The 27,306-nt window shown below is 43.6% G+C and overlaps 2 protein-coding genes across 2 annotated transcripts in view; one reads left to right on the top strand and one right to left on the bottom strand.

The window, feature by feature from the left end:
• Nucleotides 1–11,866, bottom strand: part of SEL1L3 (SEL1L family member 3) — a 65,579-nt gene extending 53,713 nt beyond the window's left edge. Inside the window, exons 1-2 of the mRNA XM_006138169.4 lie at nt 11,512–11,866; nt 1,421–1,988 (exon numbers count right to left, since the gene is read on the bottom strand). Coding sequence (XP_006138231.1) covers nt 1,421–1,988; nt 11,512–11,574 — 631 coding nt within the window. The 5' untranslated portion in view covers nt 11,575–11,866. The remainder of the gene's footprint in view (nt 1–1,420; nt 1,989–11,511) is intronic.
• Nucleotides 11,867–14,461: 2,595 nt separating this feature from the next.
• On the top strand, nt 14,462–26,205 carry SMIM20 (small integral membrane protein 20). Its single transcript, XM_006138170.4, has 3 exons — nt 14,462–14,645; nt 23,106–23,162; nt 25,231–26,205. The coding sequence occupies exons 1-3, from the start codon at nt 14,537–14,539 to the stop codon at nt 25,266–25,268; spliced, it is 204 nt and encodes a 67-aa protein (XP_006138232.1). The 5' UTR covers nt 14,462–14,536; the 3' UTR covers nt 25,269–26,205.
• The last annotated feature ends 1,101 nt before the right edge of the window (nt 26,206–27,306 follow it).

Raw genomic sequence — 27,306 nt, 5'->3', positions numbered from 1 at the left:
CCCCAGCAGACAAGGGATACGCGGAGCAAAGCCTCGGAGGATGCCGGCAGCAGGACAGCCATGGCGCGTCTGGGCTGTCCCGCTGCCCGCGTCCTCCGCGGCTTTGCTCTGCATCTCCCTGGTCTGCTGGGGGGAGCCCCCCCCAGCAGACCAGGGAGACATGGAGCAAAGCCGCGGAGGATGCGGGCGGGACCGCGGCGCGTCTCGGCGGTTCCGCCACCCGCGTCTCCCTGGTCTGCTGGGGGGAGGCGCAGCTAGTGCGCCCCCCCCCCCCCCAGGAGACCAGGCTTTTCTCGCCGACGATGCCTGGGGTAGAGCAGCTGGGGCGCTGCCGGGTTGGTCCCGCAGTGCTACTCCTCGGCGCTACTGGACCAACCCGGCAGCACCCCAGCTGCTCTGCCCCAGGTGTCCCCAAGTCAGCTGCTGCTGAAACTGACCAGCAGCTGACTACAGGAAGCCCGAGGCAGAGTTGCTCTGCCCCAGGCTTCCTGGAATCAGCCGCTGATCAGTTTCAGCAGTGGCTGACTTGGGGACACCAGGGGTAGAGCAGCTGGGGTGCTGCCGGGTTGGTCCCCGCAGCGCTGAGGTGCGGCGCTGCGGGGACCTACCTGGCAGCGCCCCAGCTGCTCTGTCCCAGGCGTCCAAATTCAGCCGCTGTTGAAACTGATCAGCAGCTGATTCCAGGAAGCCCAGGGCAGAGCAACTCTGCCTCCAGCTTCCTGTAGTCAGCCGCTGGTCAGTTTCAGCAGCGGCTGAATCTGGACGCCAGTTCCAACTTGCATACAAATTCAACTTAAGAACAAATCTACAGTCCCTATCTTGTACGTAACCCGGGACTGCCTGTATGGCAAAAACTGTTCAGCTTCAGTGATAATAGACTTTCTTCTGAAACAATGGATTACATTTTGTACTACTTCTGTACCATACACTGTCTTTAAAAGGGGTCTGTGGGTGTAAATGAAAGCATAATCTGACCCACCATATTTTATCTAATTTTTGTTCCTTTCTAGAACAAAAAAGATTTTGTTTATAGATAAAGTGTAGCATAGCAGAGATACAGTTATAGATTAAATGGATATCGTATTCTAAACCCTATTTTTAGTTGTTTATGTATCATCAAAAGTTTCCTTCTAGGCAGAAAATTCACATATGCACACTTAGTGCAAAGGCTCATCTTCTCTAAGGGGGGAGATCCATTTTAGGGCCTGATCCTATCATTCTTGTACCCAATGAAGCAGGGTGTATTATTTAAATCGAAGCTATTTAAATCATGGATTTTAATCATTTTGCTACCAAACGTAAATCCCTCTGGCAAATATTTTTGCTGATAATTATATATACTTTTATAACAACTTATACAATGTCCCTTTTTGGTCTCATTTTAGCTCTCTAAAAAAAGGAAATATATAATTGTACCTACCATTTTCATGGGGACATTGAGGTATCCTGTTTGCCTGGAGCCTCCACATATACTCAGAGTTCCACTTAAAACATACTTTGTGATCTTTATATGGACGTTTAGAAGGTGGAACTGTTTCCAACACAGTATAATTCCTGGCAACTGCCTGTTGGTAGCTTTCATTCCTCTTGGTATCATAACCTCCAACGGGTTTGTGACTAATCCATGCATATAGTATCACAGTATGCACTACTATAGAATGTCTGATGAAATAATCATCTCTGTAAACCATGATACTTGGAAATTTCAAATGTACTATTTGAGTTCTACTTATATGAAGATGCTTCTCATTCTTCCATCTCTTCTTATATACTGGCACACCAGTTCTGAACTCTGATGAAGCGACTGCTTCCAAAGTGACAGTGCAAGGCTTAGAACATAAATACTGAACTGAAACCTCGGAATCATTAAGAACTCTTTTTTCTAAAACATTTAAGTGAATAAAATCTTCATAAACCATGTTTTGGTCAGACTGTGGGATAACTGATGTTGTCAGGAGTGTCTCCTTTCCAAAAGATGGCACAAAATTCTGGAAAAGAAAATTCAAAATGTTATATCCAGCTGCCTCTGTTAAACTTCATTAATAATATAGTTTTAATAATGATATGTTACACATGCTTCATTTCCATTTAAAATGTAAAATATAGTACTAGACATCGAAAATGTAAACACCCTTTCATACAGGGCCTAATGATGGATTATTGAAGAAACACTGTTAGAATCTTTAGGCTAATATTTGGCCAGTTTAAATTTTAGAATTACATACACAAACACATATACCTACAGATACATAAGGTCCTATCCACCAAGAATATGACTTACTCTAGAAGGCACTTAAGCACATTGTAGGACTAGATCATCAGCACTCCTATTGTAATTTATAGGATTTGTACCCTTGTTTTGTTTTTGTTTAGTTAACTTTGTGGTAATACAATTTTAAAAATAAATGTTCCTACTATAGAAACTTTTAAATTAGTAATCTATTAAGTGGGGACTTTCCAATTTCCAGTCTCAGTTTTGTTATAATTAATGTTTGTAATGTATCCAAAAGAGTATTGCAAGAATGAAACGCAGAATGGCCATGCACTTACTAGTTGGAAATCTACTTGGAAAGTACAGCAGTCATGATTTCCAGCTGCATTGTCTGGGGTTCTAACGTGTCAGTTCCTCTGCTCTGGTCAAAGGGAATTGTTGCATAGTCTGGAGGGGCAGTCAGTCAGCCTTTCCTGTCAGAGTCTCTATGATAATCCTATTCTAGACTATGAAGACTGTATGTTTGCATCATTCTGGTGTGTACAGGTTCCCCCTTATATTTGGTTGAGGCTAGCTGGTTGTGATGCTCAACAGTGCTGGAAACCCCTTAAATCTCCATTGAGGGGTCAGTAGGTGAACCCATGCTAACCCACTCCACTGGGTTCCAGCTCGGGGCTCTTAAAACTAGTCAGGCACAATCAATCCCAACAATTCCTCCTGCTGTACCAAGAATTCCTTCCTATGTTACTTGGCTTTATGGGTTTCTTCAGACCATATTTACAGTCATTCCTTCTCTGGGTGTTGTCTCCGGGCAGCTTGTCACCAATTTCTTGGCAGACTTTCCTTCTCTACCCTGCCAACTGCTCTGGCAATCTCCCCGTTCCTTTGCTTCTCATCTGCTTTATTCTCTCAGGGTATGTCTACACTACCCTCCTAATTCGAACTAGGAGGGTAATGTAGGCATACCGCACTTGCAAATGAAGCCCGGGATTTGAATTTCCCGGGCTTCATTTGCATAAAGCCGGCCAGCGCCATTTTTAAATGCCGACAGTTTGAACCCCGTGCCATGTGTAGCTGCGCGGCACGGGGATTGAACTGCCGCCATTTAAAAATGGCGCTGGCCGGCTTTATGCAAATGAAGCCCGGGAAATTCAAATCCTGGGCTTCATTTGCAAGTGCGGTATGCCTACATTACCCTCCTAATTCGAATTAGGAGGGTAGTGTAGACATACCCTCAGTTGCTGTGAACCTGTCAGTCAGCACTGGTAGGGGGGTCTACCAATACTTCTTTGTGAACTCTAAGGTCATTATATAATATGTGCTTATCCTAGCTGTACAATGAGGTTGTCTACTCAAGATACTGGATAGGCATCAAACTTCCATAATTTGTTTAATTTACAGAAAGCTATAAAAAACCTGACTGAGCTGTTAGGCTTGTGGATTAGGACTACTGGACTGTACCACATACTTTGTAATTCTGTGATGATTTGTCCTGGAGGTTGCCCTCCCTCTTTTGTTTGTGGGTCAAGTGTTTTCTCAACTTCTGAGTCTGCCTCTGATAACACTATCTGTGATCCTAGCTTTGGCTTGTAGAGTTGTAGTGCTATAAATAGTCCTTCTCAAGATGTCCTCAGTTATAGCAAGTTGCCACCATAGAGTTGCCTTTTTTTTCTGATCTGGCTGACAGATTTCATAATTCATTGGCCCAATCTAATGAATACTCTCATACAGGCCCTGTCTTTTGCCCATCAGTTTCAACTGGGTAATAATACTAAGACTTGGTCACCAGGCCAGAACTCCCTTAGTCAGGCCCCCTTGTTATTGTTCTGCTCCTTAGTAGCTTGAGCTCTTTATAGTTTCTGTTTCTCAAAATCTCATAAAGCCTCCAGACTCTCTTGCTCAACCTGCAGGTTAGATGATCTCAACAGTTTCTTTGAATCTACTCCATTCCAGTGGAGTCATCACATTTGTTCAAACAGCCTCAGTCTCTTTGGCATAGGTCCCATCCCTCCCATCTAGTAGCTTGTTTCTCACCCTGGTCGACTGGCCTTCATTTGCAGTAAAGAAAAGACCTCATCTTCAAAGGTACAGAGGTTGCTGAGATTCTAATCTGTTAAACTAGCTATCCCTATTTGGCTTTTCAAAAGAGTTTGTTTTAAAAATGTCTTGAAATGGGGCCAATACCTTCTTACCAGGAGCAAGTAAGTAGTTTACATGCTGGGCCTACCATGGGGTGGCTTGTTTGTCCACCTGCCATTAGAGAGACTTTAGTGCAGGGCTAGTCCCTATGGAGACACCTCAGGGACATTTTTCCTTCTCATTGAACTTCACCACCCAAATCCAGTAGTGCTTTTAAATCTAGGTCATTAACATGCGCTATGGCAGGGATGGGCAATAATTTTTGCCTGGGGGCCACTTCAAAAATTTTTTAAGTAGCCCCAAGCCACCCCAGAAGGGGCAGGGCCTAAATGAGAAAGGTGGGGCTACTATGATTGGTCTGGGGGTGGGGGAGCCCCTTTGCCTCCCCTTCCCATTAGGCACCCATGCCCTGGAAGAGGCTTGGCATGCTCCCCTACCCCAGGCCAATGAGGGCCTGGGGGTGGGGGAGCCTGGGAAGCCTCCTCCCACCCTGCGAGGAGCATGTGGCACTTTGAAGTGCTGCGGGCTCCTCGCAGGGCTGGGGAAGGGTGAAGAAACCTTCACGCAGCTCCCCCACCCCCTCCGGTTTCCCCGCTGCCCTGCGAGCAGCACGCAGGGCTTCAAAGCGCCACTTGCTCCTGGCAAGGCGGGAGGAGGCTTCGCACGCTCCCCCGTCACCAGGGCAATTAAGGCGCTTTGATCACATTCCCCGGTCAATATTATAATGACAATATACTCAAGGTCTTATTCTGTCATAGCTCCATAGTCTGGACTTCAGAGAAGAGGGTAGAGAATAAGCTATGGCTAAATTCTAGTGTGAGATCTAATCTGTAGGGGGTGAGGCTGACTCTCATCCTGTAGTCTCAGTTCAGCCACACTCTTTAAGAGCAACCCTAGTCAAACCAGAAGAGGCAAGTGCCTCCTGGATTGTGTTTTCGGGATGTCAGTCTCGAAGTAGTATTCTGCTAGGCTTACCCCTTCTTTTAGAGTCTCTGGTCAATGCCTCTGCACCCAGTCTTGCACAGCAGTGGGGAGGACACAGAGGACCTTTGAGGTCTTTGAGGACCATCAGTTTGGCTGCCTCCTCAGTCTGGCTTCAGGCCTCTTGTGCTTCCTTCTGACATCTCAGAGTTTCTATGCCAGTGCCCAGGGCCACATGGACAGGGTAAATCTCTGCTCTCTGAAATGGCAGCAGTAAGTCTCTTCCCTTAATCATAACTGGTCAAATATATTGCCTTTACCATTCTAGGCTTGTTTAGTTTAGAAAAGAGAGGACTGAGAGGGGACATGATAGCAGTTTCCAAATACCTAAAAGAGTGTTACAAGGAAGAAGGAGAAAAATGGTTCTCCTTGGCCTTGGATGATAGGACAAGAAACAATAGGCTTAAAATTGCAGCAAGGGAAGATTAGGCTGCACATTAGGAAAAACTTCCTGTCAGGGTGGTTAAACACTGGCATAAATTGCTAGGGAGGTTGTGGAATCTCCGTCTCTGGAGATATTTAAGAGCAGGTTGGATAGACATCTATCAGGGTGATTTAGATGGTGCTTGGTCCTGCCATGAGGGCAGGGACCAGACTTGATGCCCTCTCAAGGTTCCTGAAAGTTCTAGTATTCTGTGATTCTAGAAGTTGAGAGTGGATTGTTGATTGAAGGCCTGATAGGCTATCTATGCTTCCCCTATTCATATAGATGCTTGGCAGAGGTGCCAGTGGGCACTAATGGCAAGGCATTAAAAAGGCTCCAGGTCTTCCTAATGTCCCATCTTGGACAGTACAGGGCCACTTAATGAACTAATCATAGCTAGTGGGGACAGGGCTGTCCTGGGTGCTGCCCTCATCCAATTATCCTGCTGCTGTTGCTATTCATGTCCAATATTTGTTGCCTTTTCTGTTCTGCTGCAGCTTGGACCTCTGGCTGAGTGGCTGCTTGTGGCTTATTTGCAATGACAGCAACTGTAGCATCAAGGTTTGTATCTGCCATTGTGTTGGTCCTGCGCCATTGCTTGATCATTCAAAGCAGAGGCCTTCCGCTCTATTATTGAGTGTTTCCTCCCTCTTAGGCATTGTCAAGAGTTTGTATATCAGTGGCAGGGTTACGTTAGGCAAAGAGCGAACTTTAGTTCCATGTGTGGGTTAGTGCACTAATGTATCAGCCTCCTGCTTTGGTCAGTCTCAATCTGCTTAGTCCAGCAGGACAGTGATTCAGCCCTTATCGCCTGAGTGTCTGTGATTGTCCTCTTCTGGACTATGAAGTGTTTAGTTTCTGTCCCTCTGGGGTGTAGAGGTTTCCCTTTATAGCTGGTGGGATTTTTCTGGACTTGGGCCTCATCCGGGCTGGGAGCCCCTTTTGGTATTTGAGTCTCCAAACCAACACACTACACTGATTCTCATTCCTAGCCCTTAAACCAGGCAGGCAGAATCAATACACAGTTCTCCTCACTGAGCTTCTTCCTACTTTTTTTGGTTCTGTGGGCTTCTTATGCCTATGGTTCTGATCATCCTTTCTTTGTGGGATTGTCTCTGGGTAATTTCTCACCAGTTTGCTGGAATGATTTTTCTTCTTTAGCCTGTTTGCTCCTCAGGCAGCCACCCAATCCCTTTGCATCTCTGGTCTTTTATTCTCCCAGCTGCTGTGAGGCTGTCAATCAGAGCTGCTTGGGAGTTGCTGCATTACCTCTGGTTACCAGGCCAGCAAGGGGGTTATGTAAACCTCAAGACAGGCACTATTAAGTGGCAAAATTCTTGACAATTTCACTATTATGCACGTGGTTTGGCACAGAAATAGTAAAACAGAACAGTGTCCTGCTAATTTAACAGTCTAACTCTCCACAGAGTCAGAATGGCAACACTGCATTAATTTATAATGGATTCACATAGTTATTTTCACATCCATAAGGGTTATAGTATTTTTCTTAATTTGAGGGGCAGTTAGACTTCACTGATTTTTACTGCAACAGTTCTATCACAACCCAGATTTCAGGGGAAGACCCATATTCACCTGTGATGGGTGAGAAAGTGGACTTTTAACCTATGAAACATCACTGATACTAGGCAACAAAAAGAAAAAAGGCTGAGGATAACGAACAAGTTGTTGGGGGGGGGGGTTCTTAATATTCTTGGATCAAATTCAGCTCTGGAGAAACTCCACTGACCTCAGTGAAACTGTATCTGTTTACACAAGATCTGAACATGGCCCACTGTTCTCTATTGGGTCATGCTGAATTTTAAGATGCGTGCAAATGATCCAATATGAGCACAAAGGGCTCATTCTATATCAAAAGCAAAACAATCCCCAGTGACTTCAGTGAGAGGCCAAGAGAGTAAAAGCAGAGTCCTAAAATTATGCTGATTTAAATTGTGGGTGCCATTAAAAGCTCATTATTTACTACCACCTAGGTATTGGCAATAAGGATAATAAGTTACTTGTAAAAGAGGAGAATCCACAATACCACAATCCCTCAGGAATGGAAAAGGTTGAGTTTTTAATGGCACTTACTGCACAAAACTTATCACATTAATGTTATCACTCATTGTTTCCTAAATCAATAATGTACACTAAGAAAGTGGTTTTCAAAGCATGGGATGCGACCCAGTCCTGGGTCACAGAGGGTATGTCTAGACTGCATCCCTCTGTCGGCAGAGCGATGTAGATTAGGCAGGTCGACATTGCAAATGAAGCAGGGATTTAAATATCCCGTGCTTAATTTGCATAAAAATGGCCAACGTTTTTGCCGACTCAGCACTTTGTCAGCAAAACGCAGCAGTCTAGAGGGGGATCTGTTGAGAAAGAAAGCCTTTTTCGACAGATCCCTTATGCCTCCTGGCAAGGGCAGATGACTGTTTTGCGGGGCCCCGGGCATCATAACTCTGCGGGGCCCCCCCTTTGCCATGGCGCATGCGCCGTGACGCCATGCGCATGCGCGGTAGCGCCACAGCGCATGCGCGGGGCTTTTTTAAGCGCAGAGCCCAGGGCGGCCGCCCCGTTCACCGTGCCCTATATCCGCCCCTGCCTCCTGCGTATGAGGAAAAAAAGTTTGAAAATAACTGCAAAAAGAAATAGTGAACAACTCCTAAGTTTGTATAAGAGGAGATAAATATGTCTGGCCAAAATGAGGATCCTCTTTTAAAAGGTCACATTTTTAAGATTAATATCACTACAGAGTTAACAGGCAATGTGACATTTCCCACTTTATAATTTGTAACTGTTGTTGTAAGAGGCAAAGATGGTAATCTAAAACCTGATTTAGGAGTAGGCAGCAGAGATAAACACAGTCTTTTCTGTAGGGGTAGCACAGGCAGCAAACATGTAACATTCTCAAGATACATTTTGACAATCAGATAAGAAACCAAGAAGAGAAGTTCCCCCCTCCTTTTATGCATACAAAAAATAGCTACATGTAATAATAATTTTAAAATGGTGTCAATAAGAGTTATGTATGTTGCCTGTTGAAGGGCACAATAATTTAGAAATCTGAAGCCAAGTTCTTTTACAAAGCAGTAGGTCAGATGTTCAGAACCAACAACTGGGGCCAGATTTGGAAAACTCCCATTTAAGCACCTACATAAAGCCAGTTTTCCAAAAACATTCAGGATACAGCATCTTGGCTTCCAGATTAATGTTTATGGCCAGGTTTTATAGCACTGAACTCCTTTGAAAATGTGGGCTTGATTGTGAAGCGCTGAAAATCTTGTGAAAATCTTGCCCAGGGTAGTTAGTCTTCATTAGGTATAAATTACCAGATTAATGACTCACAACTCTTCAACTCTTAATCTCACACACTATCCTTCATCAAAATATGAGTACAGGTTGAAGAATATTCAGATAAATGTATTCAAAATTGGCAGGGCTTAATGAGATCCATCCTAAGATAGTTAAAGAACTCACTGAAGCAATCTCAGAACCATTAGTAATTATCTCAAAAAATCCTAAAGAACAGGATGACGTCCCAGAGGGCTGGACAAGGGCAAACATAGGACCTATCTTTAAAAAGAGGAACAAAGAGGATTTGGGGATTACAGAACAGTCAACCTAACTTTGATACTTGGAAAGACACCTGAACAAATTATTAAACAGTCACTTTATAAGCACCTAGAGCATAACAGGGTTACAAGAAATAGCCAAAATGTATTTGTCAAGAACAAATCATGTCAAACCAATCTCATTTCTGTCTTTGTCAGAATCACTGGTCTAATGGAGACAAGATATAGCTTGATATTAGTGAAGCTTTTGACACAGTCCTACATGACCCTCTCATAAGAAAACTAGTTAAATGTTATCATATTACTATTGGGTGGGTGGCCAATAGAAGATGTGGACTTACAAGGAAAGGTTAAAACAACTGTGCCTATGTAGTCTTGAGAATGGTAACAGTCTTCAAATATATTAAGGGTTGTTACAAAGAGGATTGTGATCAATTGTTCTTCATGTCCACTGAAGGTAGGACACGAAGTAATGGCATCAATCTTCAGCAAAGGAGATTTAAAGATTATGTAGTACCAAAAACTTTCAAGCTATAAGGATAGTTACGCTCTGACGTGGTCTTCTAAGGGAAGCTGAAGAATCCCCATTTCTGGAGGTTTTTTATGAACAGGTTGAACACGCACCTGTCATGGATAGTCTGATTTTACTTGATTCTGCTTTTGTGCAGGGGACTGGACATGATGAATTCTAGAGGTCCCTCCCAACCCTCTATTCCTAGGATTGAAGTGAATATAGCCCTATGGAAAATAATTGGATTCTTCTTTTTAATAATGATTGATCATGAGTAGGAGTCCAGGACCCTGGACAAGAATGGTCCTTAAGTGCTTTTAATATGCGATCTAGATTTGTAACTTTTTTATGCTTGATGGCTGAAATATAGATCTGTGAAAAAGTGACAAGTAAGTGTATAAATTACTGTGCAAATGATAAAAATATAATTTTCTAGATTCTAGATATATACATTTAATTCTGTAAATAAGCTAATACTTTGTTTAAAATACTGTCAGTTGAAAACTAAAATATTCTGGTTTTTTTTTAAATCAGTATTAGAAAAAATTGGAAGAGGTGGCAGGGGAAGTCATCATCATCATCCCTGGGAATAGAAATCAGAGTATGTTTTGATGAGGGTTGGCAGGAGGGTGGTGTGTTGACAGGAGAGGGTGCAGTTGGGTAGGCACAGGGGAAAAGGCTCTTAAGGGAACAGATGTGTATTTTGGGGCAGCAGAAAAAAAGGGAAGAAAGAGAAGGATTATAAAGGAGCAAGAGGTGTGTGGTAGTGGGGCAGAATAATGAAGAGATGTCAGAGTAGAACCAGGATTTTTGTGCATTGGAGAAAGGGCATTCATTAGGGATATGGGTGTGGCAAATTTACTGGAGATATGTTTGGGATTGTACTGGGAGTATGTTGGAGTGGATAGAGGGGTGTACTGGGGTGCAGGAGAGCATTGGTAATGGGTTGGGGGTGGATGGAAAGATAAATGTACTGGAACTGTGTCGGAGTTCACAGAAGGAAGTATGAACTGGTTTGGTGGAGTATACTAAGAGTGTATTGAGGTGGACAGAGGTATGCATATTGGATGTATGCTGGGGTGGATGGAGAAGTGCAGAAGGATGTGGCTGTATTAGCAATGTGGGGTGGAAGGAGAGGTGTATAGGAAAGGAAGAGTGCATAGGGAATGTGTTGTGTTGGATAGCGTGTGTATTGGGACAGGGTATTGGGAGTGTGTTGAGGTAGGTGGAGGAGTATACTGGGACAGCTGGAGAGCTGTAACTGTGGGTGTGCTGGAGTGGATGGAGGAGTATATGGGGGCTTGCTGGGGGAGCATTGGAGTGCGCTGGGGTGGTGTAGGGGGTGAGCATTGCTGGGGGGTCATTGGAGTGTGCTGGGGTGGTGTAGAGGGTGACTAGGGACTGTGCTAGGGGGTGCATGGAGAGAAGTGTGATAGAAGCTGGGGGAGTACTGGGAGTGCGAGGGGTGTGATGCGAAGGGAGGGAGAGAGGATACCGGAGAGCACAGCGGGCTCCTGCCCAGCTTCCGGGGCTGGCAGCGACAGAAGTGCCTGCTGCGGGGCAAAGGGGCTGGCAGCCCAGCCCAGCCCAGAGCCCCCGGCAGTAGGTCCCGGCCAGCCCCGCAGCGGCGCGGCAGCAGGTGTGCGGGGAGTGGGGGAGGCGGGCTCACCAGCAGCCAGAGCAGAAGGAGGCCCCCACGGGGCACTGGCCGGGGCTCCGCTGGGCGCCACATGGTTCCGATGGGGCTCAGGCGCCGGCTGCTCCCATGGGCGACGCGGGGCCGGCACGCGGCGGGTCGAGGCCCAGAGCGGCACTTGCTGCTGCAGGTCGGTGCCGGCTCAGGGCAGCCAGAGCGCGCGGCCGCCGGGGGAATCCGGCCACGGGGACTAGGCAGATCCTGCTTCCTGGAGCTCAGCCGCTGCGGGGGGAGGAGGCTCCGCCCGGGCGGGGCTGGAGTCTCGCTGGGCAGGTGCAGCACGAAAGGACGAGCCGAGCTGGGGACGCCAGGCGCACCTGCTCCTCCTTTGTTCCCTCCCTCAGTCTCGTTGACCTTCCCCTGGGTGTAACGGTGTGGAGGGGGACAACCCGCTCGTTTTGCTCGCCCCTAGAGCTATTTATCTGAGTCTGTGGATGCTGCTGGGACTGCCCAGCACTGCCTGACACGCTGGCCTGTGTATAGTGTGAATTGTGTGTATTGTTTCTCCTCCAACTGCCGCTCTCGGGATGGGGGAGTGGGAGAAAGGGAGAGAATTAAAAATACCTTAGTTTGCAGGTGCTCTGAGCCTCTGATAGAAGGGCTCATGCATTTACATGGACCAAGAGTTACAATGATTTGTGCTAACACATCACAGAAATCTCAGAGGGGTAGCCCTGCTAGTGTGTAACATTACAGAAGAGCTATTAATTCTCATGCTTCAGGATTTAAAGTTTAACCAATTGCTGTTAGAGCCCACGATGGGACCTACGTGAAACAGATTATTTCAAAGCTGTTGCCGTGGGAGTTCTTGCATTTCGTTCTGAAGCCTTTGGTCCCGATGTAGATACACACCCCGGCCTCTGTCAGATACTGGATTAGCTGAACCTGGGAGCTTGATCCATCTAACAGTTCCCATAATCTTATGCCTGTCTTTAGGTTTCCTGGATTTTTTTGCCTTAATAGACTTCCCATGATGACTTCCTCAGGAAGCCATCAGTCAAATAGGAATGCCAGTAAAGAGCTCTGAGAACATTTGTCACATCTCTAGAAAAGTGCACCTTGTAATTGTATTAGTTATTAATAATAACCTCAGAATTATAGAAATTACAATAAAAAGACATTGCATGGTCTGAAATCCTTGGTACATGTTATTACTATTATATTATCTGCATTATGCTAGAGCCTATAGGAAGTTAGGAACTGTCCACACACATAGGAAGGCATAGTAGCTACCATGAACAACTCACATAAATTGTACTATTTACTTATACTTTCAAACTTAAACATATGGCATGACTGTGCCAATTTAATAATAGAGATAAAATTATTGTTTAATATATGTTCCTGAAACATTGTAATTAAGAGCTGCATTAGATGATGAAGTTCAATATTATCTGTCATTTATGTACACCCATAGAAAGACTTGTAGGCTTCCTGCCCTCCCGGGACTAAGGCCTTGGTCCTAATCAATATGCTTTGACAGATCTCTTACAGATATGTGGAGCCCTTAATGCAGGTGGTATGTAGGGCTACACGAGGTTCCTTTACTCTCTGTTGAATTTTAGCCTTACAGGATATGACCCTTATTCTGCTCCCCATCAAATTCCCACCAGCTTCATTACCAACAGGATTTGGCAAATACTACTTCCCAACATCTGAAGTATTGTACTATGTACAAGTTCTGTCATTGAAAACACTTGTATCTGTCTGGAAAGGACACAGCCTTTAGGTTGACAAATATGCCGTCTTCTCATACTACAAATACTAGTCCTTTTTAATATCCAAAACTGAAAATTTAGTGTATACCATTATTTTCCATTTTTATGATGCAAAATAAAAGCCTGAAAAGTTTTGGGTTTATTTTTCCTTCTAAGAGCATTGGAAAACCTACTTTTTACATTAAAGATTCAGATTGTGTCCAATGTGCTTATCCTAAAATTGTAGATTTATGAGTCACCATTCAAGTGAAAGTTGATTAAAGGGACAATGACTTTTATTATTCAGTTTTTGAAATATATACAACTCTAACACCTTATCACGCAGGGCAGAAAAAGCTGTAAAATATTGAACATTATCTTGCCTTCTGTTAAAAACTAAGAAATCTCTTATCCTTATCTGGTATGTCCAAGAAGACCTCCAGCAAAACCAGCAAAGACTGACAACCTTAATTGATATTTGTTATACATATAAAAAAGCAGAACATAACCTTTTCTCAAATAAATCTTCCTGGCAGAAAATGATTGATAGTGCTCTTACAAGTAATTTCTTTCTTTGCACAGGTTACATTCAAAGTACCCAAGGAACTGGATTCCGGGACAAGCAGTATCGGGCTGGTTATCTGCAAAAAAGCCACTTTGGCATCTTTGGAGAGATAAAAATGTAATACAAAGCTCACGAACTTAGTTTGCTTGTTCTACTGTGTCTGAAGGCACAGGCACGGTGATGGTGGAACTACGAAAAGATTGGAGTCAGAATGTATGAGTGGTTTCCATGGGGTATATTATCATTCACGTCACGGGCTGTCAAATGGTGTTGAACAGCTGTTCTATTGCGCTCAGCTGACTGCACCCCTCTCCCCCCCAGTTCCTGTCTGTCTGTCTGTCTGTGCATCCGACGGGGCTTCTGCACCAGCCCCATCGCTACCACTGGAGTGCAAAGCCCGGCGCACGTCGCGGCCTTGGAGACGCGTGAGGCCCCCGCTGCTGCCATAGCCCCGCCAAGGAGCCCCCATCCCGGCACAGGCCGCACTGAAGCGAGGTGACGAGCCCCGCCCCCCGGAGCTCGCAGCCCGCCTCTAGGACGCAGCGGGGGACGCGCCCCGAGGCGCCTGCAGAAGTGGGGGGCGGGGCTGCCACAGCGAGGAAGCGGGAGACTTCGGGAAGGGGCGGGGCTTAGCTTCTCAGTGGCGCCTGCACTTGCCCCGGAAGCGGAAGCGGGTAAACTGCAGTCGAAGGTGAGAGGTCAGAGGGTGGAGGTCTGCCCCTCGCCTTGCCTAGCTATGGGGCGACACTCCCGCACGCTGCTCATCTTCGGCGGGTTCGTGGCCGTAGTGGGGGCGGCGTTTTACCCCATCTACTTCCGGCCGCTGCGGCAGGTGGACCAATATAGTGAGTACGGCCCCGCCGAGCCTGGCGTGAGCCCCGCGCCGCTCTCCGCGCAGCGCCCCTCACCCTCGCTCCAGGCGCCCAGCTCCCTGTCCCCGCCCTCCCGGCCGTGCCACGGGCCCCAGGGAGCAGCCTCCCCGTGGTGTATCCGCCACCGAGCTCCCCTCCCTGTGTAATCCCTGGGCCTCGCCCTCACGCCCCCTCTCTGTGCTGCTCCCTGCCCTGCAGACAGCGCTTCGTTTGCTCAGTGATTCCTCCCTGACTCGCCTAGTCATTACTTGGGTACAAAGGGGTAACCAGTAAACCAGCCTCCTGCCCGCGCCGGTTAACCAGGTACCTTTTAAACGGGATTTTACATCCTTAAAAACAACGAATAGTCTGATAGCATTTTAAAGACGAACGAAACATGTAGATGGTATTGTGAGCTTTAATGGGTGCAACCCTGTTCTTCATCTGACTATACTTATGGGCCAGAGATTCATCTTCTGGTGTTTGGTTTAGAGGGACTACTAAAGACCTGCTCAATTAAATTATGAGGGCACTGTCCGGTCACCACTGCTACTCCTTGATTCACGAGGAGTAAGGGAAGTTGACGGGAGCATTTGCTCCCGTTGACTTCCTGCTATGGAGATAGCTCGGCTTAAGGTACATCGACTCCAGCTCCATTATTTATGTTGCTGTAATTGTATTTATGTAGTTGTAATTAAGCCAGCCTTCCAAGTGTAATATAGATCTGGTTTTAGCACTAGGGATGTTGAAAATCGTGTAATAAGATAGCTGCGTAACTTCTGAAAATCTCAGTGGTTACATGGTTACACCTGCTGTGGACTCTGCAATGTAAAGCTTAGCTTTATACTGGAGGGCCCACAGCAAAGCCTCCCCAGGTCTGGCTCCTGGGGAGGTGTGGGGGCTTTGCTGTGGCACCGAATCTTTCTCCCCAGGATCAGAGTGGGTAGCCCTTGCCGGCCTGGCTTCTGGAGAGGAGACTTTGCTGCCTTTTCACAGCAAAGCTGCCTCCCTGGAGAACTGAGCGCAACTGACACCAATAAGAATCCATTTATCAATTAAATGGCTAACTGGGTACACTTTAACATCCCTACTTGTATCACTAATCCTAGCATCATCACCCCCAAATAATTCTCTCCATGCTGCATACTGAAGTGGTTGATGTGACTTCAATAAAGCTTTTGATATTGTCTCTCATGGCCTTCTCATAAAAAAACTAGAGACATACAGCTTATATGGAGTTACTATGTAAGGTGGGTGAAAAACTGGCTGGAAAACCATTCCCAGAGAATAGTTATTGGTGGAGTGATGTTGGAAGGCCATAACGAGTAGGATCCCACAGGAATCAGGTGTAAGACTGGTTCTGTACATTACCTTTATCCATTGTATAGATAATGGCATAGTGAGTACACTTGTAAAATTTGCAGATGATACCAAGTTGGGAGGACTTTGAGAAATAGGATTAAAATTCAAAATTATCTGGACAAATTGAAGAAATGGTCTGAAATAAATAGGATGAAATTCAATAAGGACAAATACAAAGTTCTCTACTTAGGAAGGAAGAATCAGTTGCGCACATACAAAATGGAAAATGATTACCTAGGAAGGAGTAGTGTAGAAAGGTATCTGGGGGTCATAGTGGACCACAAGATATGTATAAATCAACAGTGTGACACTGTTTGTTGCAATAAAAATAAATATATATATTTCTGAGATGTATTAATAAGAATGTTTTCAACAAGACGTGAGAAGTAATTCTTCCACTCTACTCTGTGCTGCTTAGGTTTCAAGTGCTCAGTTCTGAGCACCACATTTGAGGAGAGATGTGGAAAATTGGAGAAAGTTCAGAGAAGAGCAAACAAAAATGATTAAAGGTCTAGAAAACATGACCTATGAGCAAAGATTGGAAAAAATTGGGTTTATTTTGTCTGTAAAAGAAAAGACGTGAGAGAGCATTATAAGCGTTTTCAACAACATAAGTTGTTACAGAGAGAGGGGGAGAAAAATAGTTCTGCTTAATCTCTGAGAGAAGGACAAAAAGCAATGGGCTTAAATTGCATCAAGGAAGGTGTATGTTGGACGTTACGAAAAACTTCCTGTTAGGGTAGTTAACCACTGAAACCAATTGCCTAGGGAGTTGTGGAATATCCATTATTGGAGATTTTTAAGAGCAGGTTGGACAAACACCTAATGGTCTAGATTTGGGTGGGGAAACTTTTGGGTTTAGGGGGCTGCTGATCCACAGAATAATCAGTTGGGGGCAAAAACAAAACAAAAAAAAACCCCTCACTCACCTGATCCCTGACTGAGAAGGGGAAAAGGCACTCCCCACATTCCTCTTGCAAATCAGAGCCTAAGACCCAGAAGGGCCCAGGCTATTAGATTTTATGTGCTCCAGTCCTGTGGTGAGATAGTGGGGGAGCAAGCTGCGGGCTGGCCTGAGGCTCTCCACCCCATTCTAAATAATATTTAGTCCTACCATGAGTGCAGGAGAACTGTACTAGATGATATCTTAAGGTCCTTTCCATTTCTATGATTCTACGTATGGTCTCTTGGAATTACTGTTGTTTAAGACATTTTACTTGAGCAGTAGAATGGTGATTTAAAAAAAAAATCTTTTATATTGTAAACTGTAGTGTGATTGTGGGTTTCATATCTATAACACTTGCTAGTTTGCTTGCTAGAGAGCCTCCCATGGTGTCTGGAATATACATATATAGACACAGAGAGCAACAAACTTACTAGAAACAAGCTAGTACAGGTTGAACCTCTCTAGTCCAGAATAAGGATGTTAAATGCGATTATTTGGCTAATCATATAGTCAATACAATTTGTCAATAAACACTTCTGCAGAGCCGCAGCAGGGGTAGCTCCAGAGGAGCTGACTCAAGCCAGGACTGAGCAGTCCTAGCTCATGCCCACTCCAGAGCCACCTGTGCTATGGCTCTTCATTTTAAATGCTGGGCTCTTACTACATTTAAAATACAGAAGTGCAGCAATCAGCATGAGCTGGAACTGCTCAGTCCTGGCTTGCGCTGAGTCCAGCAGTCCCTGAGTGCAGTGGACAGTACTGTCCACCGCAAACAGGGGCTGGTACCAGAACAACCTTTGTTTGTGTTGGCCAGGTCTGGCTGTGGGCAGACGCTGCTCAGGCAGCAGTCCCTGTTCGTGACCAGCCCTGGCTGCCGCCAATGGGCTGGTGCCAGAACAGCCTCTGTTTGCAGTAACCAGCACTAGCTGCTGTGAACAGAGAGTGCTCCAGCACCAGCCCCTGGTCCTGGCCAGCGTGAATAGGGGTTGCCTGGTGGCAACAGCCCCATCTGCAGAGGGCGGGGGCAGCTCCTCTCTGGGACCCCTGTGGACAGCTTCATCCCCTATCTTCCTCCCCTCCCCCCCACTGCCTCTGATGGGGGAGGGAGGGCAGATGGCACCCTGGAGACGGTGCTGGAGGAACTGGCTTTTAAGCTGCCTTCCCCCAGCACCAATTCCTGCCCCCCCTTGCTGCTTTTCATAGAGGCAGCAGGGGGGAGGGAGGAGAGGAGAGGAGGGCACCAGAGAGCATGGAGCAAGCGGGGACTGCTTGAGTCCCTGCTCATCCTGTGTTCCCTGCAGTACTTCTGCTTTTGAAATGTGAAGCGCCTGTAGTAGGAACCGGTGCTAGCAGGAACTGAAGCAGTCCCCACTCGCACCATTTCCCGCTGTGCCTCTGCCTCCCGCTGAGACGGCTTTAATTAGTCAACTAATCAAATAGTCACTGGAATTTCCATTGACTATTTGATTAATCAATAAGGGCACTTCTGCTTTGAAATGTAGCAAGAGTCCACTGGGCTGTTGCTACGTTTCAAAGGCGGAAGTGCCACCTGTTGTTCCACCTTTGAAATGTACAAGAGACCCAGCAGCGACTCTTGTATGTTTCAAAGATTGAAATGCTATATGGAGCCTGGCTGGAGAGGCAGCAAGGAAGGGGAGCAAGTAGTTGACTGGACTACCTAATAAGCCTATGATTATCAGGTAATCGACTGGTTGACTACTCCCTTACATCCCTACCTGTGAGGCATGAACATATCTTGAAATCTGTATTACTTCAAGCCCACACATCTCCCCAGGAACCAGTCCCGAGGAGGCTTTATTTAATCTGTATTATTTAAAAAAATCTTTTCTTCCTCCCCCTCAATTCTGAATAATATTGCAGTAGAAGTGAGTTTTAAGGAGTGATTTGAATGAGACAGAGGAGAGTATTTGAAGCTTGAGAGGTGCATAAAACTTCCCATAAGTATGCTACATAATCTTTATTTAATGTGAATTTAAGGGATAATTTAGTTACTATTTATGCTAACTCGAGTGACTAGAACATTGTAAGTATTTCCTTGAATGCTAGTCAAACTATATTATCTATCTTCTTTATTTTTTATAGTTAATTTTTTAGAATATGGTACTTTTCTAATGTACTGTTCCTTTGTCTCTTAAATCATTTTTAAACTTGCTGCTAAACTATTCTATAAACAATTTTTTAAAAAGCAATTTGTTTTAATGCATGACTTATCTAAGTCAAAAGTGTTCTGCTGTTGCAGAACCAGCAGGGGGAGCATAAACTAACTTTCAGTTGATTTCAGAGTTGATTGTTGTTTCAACATTCACAAAGAGCCATATAACAACTTAGATGAAAAAAAGTTGCAAAATATAGATCAAATTTAAGCACAGAAATTTTATATTAATTTTTAAGAAGGGACAACTAATAATGGACGACAAAGGATCTGATTGCTACATTTTACATTTCTGTTCTAACACAAATTTTATAGTGATTCATTGATTAAAAGAATTTTAAAATATTTATGAATCATAGAAGGGAAAGTGTAACATTAATTTCAGAGGGACCTTCATTTTATTTCAGTTTAAATGTCATGCTGATTGGTAAGAACCTATGATCTGTTTGAGAATCTGCACTTACTCAGACTGAAGCTTCCCATAAAGATACATTTTCTGTTCTAGCGGTGAGGAGTCCTGTGGCACCTTATAGACTAACTGAAGTGTAGGAGCATAAGCTTTCGTGGGCAAAGACCCACTTCGTCAGATGCATGCATCTTTGCCCACGAAAGCTTATGCTCCTACACTTCAGTTAGTCTATAAGGTGCCACAGGACTCCTCGCCGCTTTTGCAGATTCAGGCTAACACGGCTACCCCTCTGATATTTTCTGTTCTATTTCCTATCAAAAACTGATCATTTTTCTCTATATCCTGTTCCTTTTTACATTGCAGTTTTAAATATAAATTGCACACACAACATTATAAGGAACATGCTTAAGGTACAAAGTCAAGCATTCAAAAGTTCAGAAATGCTAGAATTAAGGTTGCCTGTTCAATGTTAATTCACTCCCCCTTGTCCATATACATTTTAATATAGTCCATCTCCCTGCTCCTCATGTGATGATCCTACTAATATTTCCACTTCTAGTCCCAGCCTGCTTCTCTTGCTCTTTAGCTTCTATTTTTAGTCTCTTTGGCCAACAGATGTCAGTCTCCTCTTCCCTGTCTGTCTCAGTTTCTCTCCCTCTCACTCTTCTGAGTGAGGGAGGGTGAAGCTGTGGCAGATACCAACAGAAATTTTCCATCCAGATATTTAAACGTTGAACATCATTACAAAGAGGTTCTTTCTATTGGGAAGTGCCTTAATTCTAGAATTTCTGAACTTTTGAATGCTTGACGTTGCACCTTAAACATGTCCCTTATGTTGTGTGTGCAGTTTATATTTAAAACTGCATTGTAAAGAGGAACAGGATATAGAGAAAAGTGATCAGTTTTTGATGGGGAAATAGAACAGAAACTTTAATGTGCAGTGCTACTATACTAGCCCAGTCTATAATAAGATACATTATAATATTATAAAACCACACTCCCATTTTGTAAAAATGACTATCCTGGGTCAGACTAGTGGTCCATCTAGCCCAGTATATTGCTTTCCATCAGTGACCAGTGCCAGATACTTCAGAGGGAATGCTGAGAACAGGCAATTATTGCATGATCCATCCCATTGTCCAGTCCAGCTTCTTGCATATGGATGTTTAGAAATACACGGAGCATGGAATTATATCCTGACCACTTGGACGAATAGCCATTAATGGACTATTCATAAAAATATTGGATTCTTTTTTGAACCCAGTTATACTTTTGTCCTTTTCAACAACCTATGGCAATGAGTTCCATAGGTTTACTGTGTGTTGTGTGAAGAAGTACAAGTACTTTCTTTTTGTTTTAATCTTTCTGCCCATTAATTTAATTGTGTGATTTCTAGTTATTGTTTTATGTTAAGGAATAAATAACACTTCCATATTCATTTTCTCCATACCATTCATGATTTTTTAGACCTTTATTAGATTTTCCTTTTATGATTCTCTTTTCTAATTTGGACAGTTCCAGTCTTTCTTTTAATCTCATCTCATATAGAAGTTGTTACATACTCCTAATTATGTTTGTTGCCCTTTTCTGTACCACTTAGAATTCTAACATCATTTTTTTAAATGGGGGGGAGGGCGCAGGGTGCCCAGATCTGCAGGCATTATTCAAGGTGTGGATGTACTGTGCATTTATATACTAACATTATGGTATTTTATATTTTATTATCTATCCCTTTTCTTGTGGTGTCTAACATTCTGTTTGCTTTTTTGCCTAACATTGCACATTGAATAGATGTTTTCAGAGGACTGTCTATAATGACTCCAATATCACTCTTGAGTAATAACAAATAATTCAGATCCTACCATTTTGTGTGTATAATTGGGATTATTTTTTCCAATGTGCATTATCTTGCACTTATGAGTGTTGAATTTCATGTGCCATTTTGTTGCCTAGTTACTCCATTTAGTGAGATCCCTTTGTGGCACTTTGCAGTCAGCTTTGAACTATCTTGAGAAATTTTGTGTCACTTGCAAATTTTGCCACTTACTGTTCACCCCCTTTTCCAGATCACTAACGAATACATACAACAGCACAGATTTTTGGGGGGCCTTCTGTACCTCTCTACAGTATGAAAACTTACCATTTATTCCTAGATTTTATTTTATATCTTTTACTCAGTTACTGATCCATGAGAATACCTTCCCTCTTATCACATGACTGCTTACTTTACTTGATAGTTTTTGATTAGGGACCTTGTCAAAGGCTTTCTGAAATCTGAATGCATGGTACTGATTGGATCATCCTTGTCCACATGTTCGTTTGACTCTTCTCAAAGAATTCTAATAGATTAGTGAGGCATAATTTCCTTTTAAAAAAAACCATGTTGACTCTTTCTCAACATATTGACTTTGTCTCTGATACATGTTTGTTAATATAATTTCAACCACTTTCTTTGGTATCAAAGTTAGGCTTACTGGCCTGTAGTTGCCAGCATCATTTCTGAAGCTATATTAAAAAATCAGCATCCTGTTCTAGGTATATCACCATGTAGTCAACTATATGGTTAACTGATAAGCCTAGGTTTATCGGTTAATCTTGACAACTACACACATTTTCCTCTCTCTCCCTCGCTGCCTCTCTATCAGTGGCAGCAAATGGGGAGAAGCAGAAGCCAGTGCTGGGGGGAGCTGGCTTAAAAGCTGGTTCCCCCCCCCAGCACCGAGCTCCCCACTGACAGGCTGCTCTGTCTCTAGCCTGGGCCTGCCGTGGACAGGGGCTTCTGCTGGGAACCAGCCTCTGTCCGTAGCCATCTGGGGCAGCTTCATGGCAGTCTCCCCAGCATCCCTCCCCACAGAAGCCTCTGTCCGTGGGGAGCTTAGACCCCTTCCTTGCCCCCCCGCCCCCCGATACTGGTTGCTGTTGGGTATGAGCTTTTGTCTGCGGAGGGCCCAGGCTGCACCACGGTCAGAGGCTGCATCCTGAGAGGCAGAGCAGTCTCTGTCCAGAGGAAGTACAGATGCCCTGGGGACAGAGGCTGTTTCATGGCAGTCTTCCTGTCCGCTTTCACCCGCTGTTGCCTATGACAGAGGCAGCAGTGCAGGGGAGGCGGAAAGTGGCATCACAGAGCTGGTACTGGGGGGAATCGGCTTTTAAGAGCACTGGCTCCTGCTCCCCCTCCCCAGCTGGCTGCCTCTGACACCGAGGCAGCGGGGGGGGGGGAGGAAAATACGTTTAGTTGACAAGATTAACCAATAAATCTAGGATTATCAGTTAATCCTACTGCATATTGACATCCCTAGTTGAGACTGAATCATAGAAACACAGGTACTCCTACCTTTACATTATCTCTTTTTGGTTTGGTTATAGTATCCAAAAAAGACTTGCTCTTATTGGTCTAAGATGCAATCTTTCATGTTGTATGATTATTATATTTTTGCTGGATAGACTGATGTTCACCAATGCATCAGACTATCACATGTTCTGATTCATAGCATTTTATTAGCTATTGTAAGAATATGTGCTGTTTCTTTTCTGTGTGATTTTACAGTTTGTTGTGTTTACTAGGGAAGGAACAGGCAATAAATCGATCTGGTATTGTTCAAGAGGATGTTCAGCCTCCAGGTATATCAGTTTGTATATTTCTGTTTTTATGGTATTTAATAAAACACTAATTGAAAAATATATTTTCAGCATTTAAGCATATTTTAAAAGCAAGTATGTTAAAATAATTTGCCCATTTAATTATTCAGTGTTTTTCTTTTTTTAAAGGATTGTAATATGTAATTTTAGTACTAACCACTTTCTCAGGCATCTTCATTGCACAGAAACTATACCTATTAGAATAATTTGGTTTTGAAATTGCAACCTCTTTGTGTGAAGATTTCTGCCACTTTTAAACCAGTGTCAGAATATCCATGCAGAGGGGTTGTACAGATTAAACTATCGATTTTTAAACTAATTAAAATGAATTTAGTTTCTGTGTGGACTTTACTTTACTATAAAAACGTACACTTGCGCACTCCATTGCTGAATAGATGCTCTCACCATGGAACTATGTAGTACTGAGTGTTTCCATTATCAGAAATATTTAATTAATAAGTACTGTTATAATTTCCATCTAGTTTCTCTGTCTTACTATGCCAGTAAAAAAGACTTGCTGATAGATAAAGAAAATGTGATTGCAATGGGAGGACTAGTTTTAAGGTACTAGCTATTCAAGGTTGGCAATTTGTTCTTGTAGACAACGGGCTATTTGTGTATCTGAAATAGCCCATATCTATTAAGATGTATTACAGCATTATTTGTTGGATTAGGGATGTTAAAATTCATGTGTTCAAGTAAACATGTAACCACTGAAAAAAATTGAAGTTTCACACATTTAAATACTGTGTGGGAGGGGTCAGCTCCTGCTTTCCTCCTGTGCTGCTGCTGCTTCTGAAATAGAGGCAGTAGCGCAGCGGAGGGAGGTGGCTCCATGGGAGCAGGTACCCTTGAGGACCTGGTAAGTGATGAGCCCCGGCTGCATGTAACTGTGCACGGTAACAGATGAGCCAAGGCCACACTTCAAATAAGATGTTGAAAACTTGATTGTTTCAGAAAAGAACTATAAGAATGATTTGTGGCTTGGAAGACTTGCTTTATAGATTGAAACTAAAGCTCAGTCTGTTTATCCAAAAAGTTAGGCAGTGACTGGATCTCATTTAGGTCTACAAGTAAATAAAGTGATATTAGTACCACCTCTAATATCATCAATTCACAGACACTTACCTTCCTTCCTCCTCCCTCCCCCGCATCCCCTTCCTGTTCCGAAATGTGATTTGTCCTTTTCATATGTGTTCATTTTTTTTAAAGTGTATCCTTTGGTATATATGGTTGTGACTATTTTCTTCCACTATTTGATCTGAGGAAGTGGGTCTGGCCCACGAAAGCTCATCACCTAATAAACCATCTTGTTAGTCTTTAAAGTGCTACATAGTCCTGTATTTTGCTTCATGTCTGATAATAGCTCTGTAACCTAGCAGAAAAAGACATCATAGATGGAAGCTAGATAAATTCAGACTAGAAATAAGGTGCAGCTTTTTAACACTGAGGCTGTATCTACACGAGCCTCTTTCATAAGAGGAAATGCAAATGGAGTGCTCATTTTCGTATGTTGCACTCTCATTTGCATTTCCTCCTTGGATCCCTTTTGCACAAGAGGAATCCGAGGAGGAAATGCAAATGAGAGTGTGGCATATGCAAATGAGCGCTCTATTTGCATTTCCTCTTGTGGAAGAGGCTCGTAGTGTAGATGTAGTGTGAAAGTAATTAACCATGGGAACAAGTTGCCTGGATTCTCCATTGCTTGAATTCTTTAAATCAGGACAGGATGTCTGTCTTAATGATATGCTATAGCTCCATGATGTCCAACCAGTTCTGAAGCAGTAGCCACTATACGGAACTAGCCACATTCAGCTGGCCAAATAGCCATATTATTCAGTCCAGTTAGCTACATGTGGCTAGCATGTTGGATACCACTGCTATAACTCAAATAGAAGCTATGGATTTGATTCAGAAATTATTGTGTGTAGCTCTTTGACCTCTCATGCAGGAGGTCAGACAATAATTATAATGATCTATTTATTCTGACCTATATAAAACCTATAAATTCTTGATGGTGTTTTTCTTTCTTTCTTTTCTTGATTTGTAGGGTTAAAAGTGTGGTCTGATCCATTTGGAAGGAAATAACATTGTGTACATCACAAGTTGTGCTTGAAGATGCATATGTTCGAAACAACTGTTTTGATTCATATACTAATGAGTGTATTGTTTAGGTGTTGCTGGAGATGGATTCTCAGTCTCAATATGGTCCTTGGGTAGGAACTTCAGTGAATGTTGCTGATTCTGAAGATTAATACTAAATTTTTCTTTAGAGTTCAGTACGTAGTGGAACAAAATGGACTGACTGTGAGATGACTGAATGATCTTTGAGTTTAGCGCTAAACACTTCTTCATATGTTAGAGGGAAGAGAGGAGTACTTTATTACTAGACTTAATGTGTAGCCACTTATAAGTATTAGCAGAATACATTATGCAGATCATTGTACCTTACTGCACCGTTTGTCTACTTCTTTTTGAATTTATACATACAGGTTGAACCTCTAAAATCTGGAATTTTCTGGTCCGGCACTTCTGTGGTCCGGCAGGATATTGCTAGACCAGAGAGCCCCAGCTGTCCAGGTTTAGGGCCTGAGCTGGTAGTGAGGAATTCAGCCCCAGCAACAAGGGGTCTGGTGTGAAGGGGAGCACAACTGGGGGTGGTGGCGGGGAAGTGGCCCAATTACCAGGGCCGGCACCTGAGAGTTCAGTCCCAACTGGTGAGGACCAGCAGTAAAATCCTGGCTGAGGCCAGCTGGGTCGGGAGGGCAGCTCTGGCTGGGTTGGGGTAGCGGGACTGGCAGGGAGCAGGGCCGAAAGCCGGGAGGAGACACTTGACCTCGCTGGTCTTGCAAGCTCTGTGGTTTGGAACTGTTCAGGTTCCAAGAGTGCTGGACCTGGGAGGTCCCACCTGTACAGATGAAATGAAAGACATAATATATGCAGGAGGGATGAACGATGCAGAAAGAATGTAATGTGATATAATTGTAAATCTGTAAACAATATTAAAATCATGTTTTTATTTAAACTAGTGTGCATTTTCTCCATTTCATTATGTTTATTTTGTAAACAGGAATTGGGAGTGACTGTGTCAGTGGGAGTAGAGGTGTCTTATAAGGTCTTTCTGTAAAGTCACTTTTTTACAATGAATGTAATTAAGCACTACAACAGTTTGACAATACATGTGGCTGATTCCCCATCAATAGATTTTAGAAAAATACACAATTTTGATAGGATGTGCTATAATTCAGCCATGTATCTCTTGGCTTGATACCGGAATTACTGGGTGAAATTCTGTGGTATCTTGCGCAGAAGGTTTCCTCTGGCTTTACAGTATATTAATCTATAAATTTCAGTCATATTTGATGTTACTGTAACAACTTTCTTCTTGAAGGGGGAATAGCATAAGGATGAACAATGCGGTTAGGCACTAGAACAGGAGGGGGGCTCGTTCTACCTCATATGAAAGTAATATTGATCTTTTGAGAGAAATCATACCTATCAACATAGCTATATGTATGTTTCATACCTTTAATCACACACAGAATAAATATGTACATTTAAAGATGGCTGGAGGCACTGTAGAACAAAATATTTGGAAGCAATTTCTAAAGGAAAGCATCAGTGTTCCCTGTTAAGTGAGTGTTTGTGTGGGTGCTCAGGAGAGATTTAGATGCTGCCCAGTGACTAGCAGAGTGCCCACAGTTTTTTGTTTTTTACTGGTGGTGCACATACACATGCTTTTGTACACATAAAATTATTCCACACATGGATGGAAAAGATTAGAGAGAACATTGGACAGCATTTCTTCTACAAGTACTGACATAAAAAACAGAGTAAACAATGTGCAATGTTTCCACCTCTGGTAGGTGGGTATAAATCATTAATCTTTACAGTATAAATGGTGTGTGGGGCAGAGAGTTCTGAAAAGCTTTGAAAGAGCTGATTGAATTGCATGTTCTGTAGTTGGTGAGACAAGGATTCTAGTCCTGGTTCTGCCACCATTCTTCTTGTTGGTGGGCAGTTCCTTTATGTTCTGATCAGACATGGAAATTCGTTAATTCAGATGCCAACACTTATCTGGGGCTAAGGTGTCTGTGCTAGCATATGCTGATTCAGAATCTGAGTC

This window comes from Pelodiscus sinensis, chromosome 5, assembly GCF_049634645.1.
Source record: "Pelodiscus sinensis isolate JC-2024 chromosome 5, ASM4963464v1, whole genome shotgun sequence".
In the NCBI taxonomy this organism is placed as follows: Eukaryota; Metazoa; Chordata; order Testudines; family Trionychidae; genus Pelodiscus; species Pelodiscus sinensis.
The sequence above is the reverse complement of the archived record's forward strand: the minus strand, read 5'-3'. Positions and strand labels throughout refer to the sequence as shown.

What these genes read in the sequence shown, in the direction of transcription:
- SMIM20 (XM_006138170.4), top strand. Translation starts at nt 14,537, where the DNA reads ATGGGGCGACACTCCCGCACGCTGCTCATCTTCGGCGGGTTCGTGGCC. An exon ending in GCGGCAGGTGGACCAATATA is followed by an intron (nt 14,646 to 23,105) that starts GTGAGTACGGCC and finishes TGTGTTTACTAG; the next exon opens with GGAAGGAACAGGCAATAAAT. An exon ending in AGAGGATGTTCAGCCTCCAG is followed by an intron (nt 23,163 to 25,230) that starts GTATATCAGTTT and finishes CTTGATTTGTAG; the next exon opens with GGTTAAAAGTGTGGTCTGAT.